Source organism: Epinephelus moara, chromosome 19 (genome assembly GCF_006386435.1).
Source record: "Epinephelus moara isolate mb chromosome 19, YSFRI_EMoa_1.0, whole genome shotgun sequence".
Lineage (NCBI taxonomy): Eukaryota > Metazoa > Chordata > Actinopteri > Perciformes > Serranidae > Epinephelus > Epinephelus moara.
The window spans coordinates 37,580,752-37,587,074 of NC_065524.1; the positions used below are offsets into that span (position 1 = coordinate 37,580,752).

General features: G+C 39.9%; 1 protein-coding gene across 1 annotated transcript in view; it reads right to left on the reverse strand.

Moving 5' to 3' along the window:
• Positions 1–4,218: 4,218 nt before the first annotated feature.
• The window catches only part of mtx2 (metaxin 2), a 7,572-nt gene continuing 5,467 nt past the window's right edge, over positions 4,219–6,323 (reverse strand). Inside the window, exon 10 of the mRNA XM_050071322.1 lies at positions 4,219–5,213. Coding sequence (XP_049927279.1) covers positions 5,054–5,213 — 160 coding nt within the window. The 3' untranslated portion in view covers positions 4,219–5,053. The remainder of the gene's footprint in view (positions 5,214–6,323) is intronic.

The following is a 6,323-nucleotide window of genomic DNA, read 5'->3' on the forward strand; positions in this document are numbered from 1 at the left end:
TGACCTTGAAGTCCAGGTGTCACATGTTGATGCCACTCTTCCTGCTGTACTCAAAGATTTGTGACCTCACCAGGAAACAAAGCATCAGCACCATCTAGTGGACTTAAAAAGCAATTGATTTTATTATTCTCATACAAAAAGTTGTACTAAAATTTGTATTTGCATAAATAAATAATGTATATAATAAAAAATCGATCCTGGTATCCATGTGTCGATACAATATCACCACGCAAAATATATCACGATACTATACTGTATCATTTTTTACCCCCAGCCCGACTGTAAATGGCTGGAAGAAGAGGTGCGTATACCTCATACACCTACATATACCCTCCCCTACACCACTCTTGAGCAGCCCTAAGTCAAAGATTTTCAGGTGCTCTTGCAAAATATTGTCGGGATGAACTTGTTTTGGTGGAACATTTGCACATGGGGTGGCGAGCTCTGTCATTAAAGTGGCTCAAAACCATTGTGTCGCTGTGTGATTCAACTTAAAAAGCCAAGCAGAATTTGATCGTGAGACCCCAAGAGGTGAAGCCTGACTTTACTTTAGCTCTGGAAGAACTCACTGGACCTGTTAAAACCCCAGATGATTTGCTGTCTGCATGTGGCTCTGGCTGAACATTATTACGACAACACCATAGAAGCTCATGTGAAGTGGAACCGATCGGTACATTAGTAAAGTCAGTGTCACCGATACACGCTGCTGCCAGAGTTAAAAGATGTGGCAAATGAACTCCGAGTGGTCGGGTCACAAAATGGATCAACATTGGACTTGAGATTCCTGCAGGATGGAGTCTGGGTTTTTTCTTTCTTTGTAGATCTTTACAACAATTCACCAAAGCAACAAAGCAGACATGTCTTATTGCACGATGCAAATCTTCATCAAGGTTATTTTCAGCATGTGTGTTTTTAGCTTGGAGGTTGTTGTTGCTTCCTGTTGTGAAGGGGATTTGGAAGCAGTAGCACACAGAGAGCACAAGGAGAGGAGAATGGCGGCCAAAATCAGCACCCAATGGCAGGCTTGTAACCACAGTCTGCGTCCGGTAAGTCAGACCAACAGTGGATGATGTGTAATTGAGCTCCTGAATTCACAGCAGAAATAATAATTATTCTGAGTGGCTTCAGACTCTTTCAGCTCCACCCATTCAAAGTCCTCCATGTTTTTTTCTCGCATTTTGCATTTTGCATTTTGCATTTTGTTGCATCATGGCCCAGCATGCATCAAGAGGCAGAATGATAACCAGTGCAACCTGTGCTACATACTGGTCAGCGGTGCAACGCAAAACAGAGCAGAGGCAGATTCACCCATGACACAGGCTACTCTCATAAAATAAAAAGCAATAAATAAAAAAAAATAAACCAACAACAGTTTATTAAAAAAAGAAGACAGTCCTCCTCTGGGATTTTTTTTTCCAGATGAAATTTGCCCCAAACTGCACAGCGATTAGGATTTTTAAAATGCACAATGCACATTTTGATTTGCTTTTTCATCTTTTTTTTTAGTTTCTTAAATTTTTTCCTTGTGTGATTTTATTCCTAATCTGCAGGCCACTAACGTCTCTGCAGCAGCAGGATGCTTCTCTATCCCCATGCTGCCCCCTCCTGGAGTAATTCTGCCATTACAATCTGTGCATCTGATGCTCACAGTGAATCTGTGCTCAGTGCAGGGGTTCAAAATAAAGGTTATGAAAGCAGTACGAGCTTCTCTGCATGTTCCTCACACTTTCTATATGAAACAGAAACCTGTTTTTGTAAAATGCACCTCACACACTGAAACAATGAAGTCCTTTAAACCATATTTTAACTCAGGAGCCTCAAGATTCATGTTTTTTTTTCCTGTGGGGAGATTCTCATTTCAGTTTTTGTCATCTTTTAGTTGCAGATACAGTTTTACGAATCATATTTGTAATCAATGGTCTGTAGTCACAGTTGCCTGCTTTGCTCAGTTTATTATCTCTCCTTGATAAAAATAGGAGGTCTATAAAAACAAGAGTGTTGAGAGAGCATGAAGGACACTGGAGCTGTCTCCTCTGTACACGGGGACAATGGTTACATGACTAAGATAAGAGAAAAGGTCAGAGAACCACTGATGAGTTGTCGTGTCTCTCAGGCGTCTCTGCCTCCTGTAGTGTCTCCCTGCAGGAGAGCTGAGATGAAGTCAATCACCTGCTCACCTCATCTGACCGGCAGCTACATAAGATTGTGAGGCTAATGTCAATCTGCATCATACAACATTCTCACAGTCAACTAATGCTCTAAATAGACGTCATTATTTTTTATTATTATTATTATTTCTTCCCATGAGCTGGTTGTGACAGAGTCTGCAGCTGCATGAGGGGAAAGCTGAGAGTTACTGTCAGTAGCACAGTTTGTGTGAAGACGTGTGTATTCCTCCTGTAAGATTGTTCTGTGTAAAATAAAGTCTTCAGAAAGAACCCCACAAACGGCTGCAGACTGAACTGAACATCCTCAGATACCTTTCTGTGCGCCTGTGCGCCTGCCGTCTGGCTGATGACCGCTGACTGTGCAGTGTTCACATGCTGCAGGTCATCACTCATGATGTCACAGCTCCTGGAAGTTCAAAGGTCACCCTCTGACCTCACAGGAAACCTGGAAGACAGACACTCGCTCCGTCTGTCTCACGCACACACACTGCTCAACTGGGGGGCAGTCAGAGGTGATCAGACGTTACCATTGAGCTTGTCTGAAGCCTGGAGGCAGAGACACACACACACAGCTGAGTGTGTGAACCCAGCTGCATATCAAGACTAAAAATAGATTTTGAGGCAACATGGTGGAAACATGTTGGAATGTTTAATGATTTAGCTGCTACAAAAAAGGCTTTTTAAAATATTGTCTTGCTCGCTGATGTATATTTTCCAACCTAACTGCCAGAGCAAATGTTTGCACTGTATGTTTCTGCAAACCCCAGATACATCACACTGGCACATTATTATGCAGCAGAGACTTTGAAACTTGGCTGTGCTAATGTGTAGTTAAGCTTAGGTACAAAACCACTTGGTTATGGTTTGGAAAAAGATCATGTTTTGACTGAAACATCTGGTTTTATGGGCACAATCCATACTGGAAACGTGGTGATGTCTCAGGGTAAAACAATGCTTTTTCGTGGCACTATCCATGCTGGAAGAACAGTGACAGGTTACTAAATAATATTCACGTTTAGTGGCAAAAAAACACACCAGAAAAACAGCAATAAATCTCAACTGGATTTGTTGTTTGTTGGTCTTTGACAGTGGTCTGAGCTCGACAGGTGAGCTTCCGAGGTGTCACACCATCCACCATCCTCTCCACCTCCTGATGACAGTCAGCTAATATCCTACATCACTCTGGAAACATTGATATGATTAGTATGAAACATGCAAATGTAACATAGTCATGGTTTGCAGAAATTTACAATGCCAACATGTTCTTTTGGAGACTGGGCTTATATTGTGTAGGCCTAGATTTGAAGGGATTTTGTCTGTGCTACTCTTCCCCAAATTAAAAAAGATTTTGTCTATAGGTTGTCTTCAACCATTTGAAACCTGGAGTGACATCACTTTCCTTTTTTGAGTATTTAAACCCCTGGGCAGATTGGTGCAATTTCTTTAAAAACATGGGGAAAATGCATTGAGTAACTTGTAATTAAATGAATAAATAAATAAATAAATAGGTTCAGATTTTTTTTTTTTTTAAAAGGTATATTTTGTAGCATTTTCTAACTCTTATAGAAAAAGATTAAAGAATAAGATTATTTTGATATGTATATATATGTATATATATATATATACATATATATGTATATATATATAAATAAATTATAATCTTTAATTTTCTTTTATTTAAGTAACATTGTCACCTTCCTTTTTCTGTCTGTGCTCACAGCACGTTTCCCAAGTGTGGGAGTAATAAAGTTTTATCTTATCTCTTATAAAATATGAAAACATCTCTAATGATGAGAAAGTTTCAGCAACATGAAGTCATACATTTTTAAGAATCATCAGTTATGTGTGTGCAGTGAGGCTCAGGGTGATTTTATTATTCAATGTCAGTGTGCTTTCGGCAAGAATGTTGCACAGAAAAATTCAAACTCAGGATAAAATCTGTCCCTTTAAGTGACACATTTGTGTGATGCACTCCAACAAAGAGTGAACCTCTGTACTCTAATCAAAGCTTCATACTGGAAAAAAAATAAGCCACAAAAAGCTCTGCACGTTCAGTTAAATGACTTTTATTCTGTAGGCACTTTTAATTCACACAAAGAAAACAACGGTGGAATAACTAAGGATTAAGTCACATCCTCTTCATCATTATATTCATGTGTTTTTATACAGAGGGAAGCAACGCTGCCTCGTCTTTCTTACAAGCTTCTAGGAAAAAAATCAGTCGGACTGAAGCCTCTCTGAGACTCAGTGGATCGCAGTAGATACACTATGATACATGTCGGAGCAGAAGACAGTGGAAACAGTGACAAACAGTAAGAGCATATAAATAAGCCTCTGTGTTAGGAAGCATCCACCCTGCTGAAGTGTCCTTGAGCCCGACACTGAATCTGTGTCAGATCACCTGCAGCTGACGTCTGACCTCTTTCTGGAGTCTGTGAGGAGTTGCATCATTATTTACTTCCTACAAAGCTGCAAACGTAAAGGCTCTATGGTCTGGTGAAAATTCATTTGGTGGCTTCCTGAAGCAGTTAAACTAAAAGAGCTGCAGATCATCAGTGTGTTCACATAAATGTCATTATTATGTCTGTGTTAAACTTTTTTTAAATGGTACATATGTGTTGGTGATCTTCACTGTGACTTTAGGATACTTTTAGGTGTATTTGTGCAGTGGACACATCTTAATCCTTCAAAGACTCATCTGCACTTCTATCAGCAGCATGCAACAATGTACAAGTACGAAGCAAAAGGGAGACAGAGAGCAAGCATCACGTGGGGACAGGTGTGTGAATACAAGCTGTGTTTAGCTCGTCAGCGCTACAGTAAGGGAATGAGAGAAGGAGGGGCCGAATGTACAAGAGGAGATCATACAGAGATGTTTCATTCCTTCAAGAGCTCTTGTCTTCAAAGTAGGTCTGTTCGATGCGTCTGCAGAAGGACAGCAGGTTGCTGTAGCTCTTGATCCGCTCTGCCAGCTCAGTGCTGGTCAGTCTGGTGGTCAGGATGGTGAAGAGGTGGCCGAACACCAACGCGTCCAGTTCTGTGGGCCTACGACACACACACACACACACACACACACATTAGATTCTCAGAGCTAAAGTCAACCAATCAATTGAAGATTTTTTTATTTTCCTCATGAGGTAAGCCAAGTTTCCCCGCGTTGTTTTTTATCAACATATTGGTCACTTTATTTTATTTAAAATGTATCTCATACGGTTGAAACCTCTGACAGTGATGCACCAGAGCATCTCTGCTTCTCATTATTTCAACCACTTTTTTCACACAGATATAAACAAGAAATCAGGACTGTGAGGTTAAAAGAAGACATGACAGCGGCGAAACAGTGTGCAATCTAACCACTGGGTGTATATTCATACCGATAATGTACGTCCACTAAAAGTGTTTGCTTTGTCACTGACAGGCTCAGATTGTTATTCTAAGTGTCTGACAGCATTATGGAAAGGATCCCTACAGAGATAGACCTTTTTGTTACAGAGTAAGATTCTTTTTGTTTAACTAGAAACAGCCCCGAAATCACCGTCACCAAACTCACCAGACTGCCTCTAAATAAAGAGTCATTTTAGCTTGTAGAAAGCCAGAATATTTTCACATCTAACTGGGTGAGTTAATGGTTTAATTCAACCAAACCAGAGCTGGTGATTTTGGAAACAGTGAAAAGATGAACCAAGATGGTTTTTCTAAGTTTTATTTTGCTTATTTGATCTTGCTATCACCATTCCTAATAGGTGTAAATGAGCTTTCATTAATATGTTTTAAAACAAAGTAGTTACTCTGCAGTGGGCTATCAATGATTATTTGGTATTTAAACTTTGCAGCTTTAGTATTGAAAGCAAACACATCTGTTCACTCACTATTAAATTCTTTATTTCCTCGATATCGACAGCTAGCCTCACTAAGGTGACTCAAGCTTTGCCATTGCTATTGAGATTCGGCTATTTTAGGAGAAGGCGCCACGCCCTAGATGTATGACGCACATAGCTGACCAGATGTTAAAGTTACAATGTGTAATTTACGTGGTTGTTTACACCGCGTTCCAAATTATTATGCAAATTGTATTTAAGTGTCATAAAGATTAAATTTTTTGTTTTTCAATTAAACTCATGGATGGTATTGTGTCTCAGGGTTCTTTGGATCACT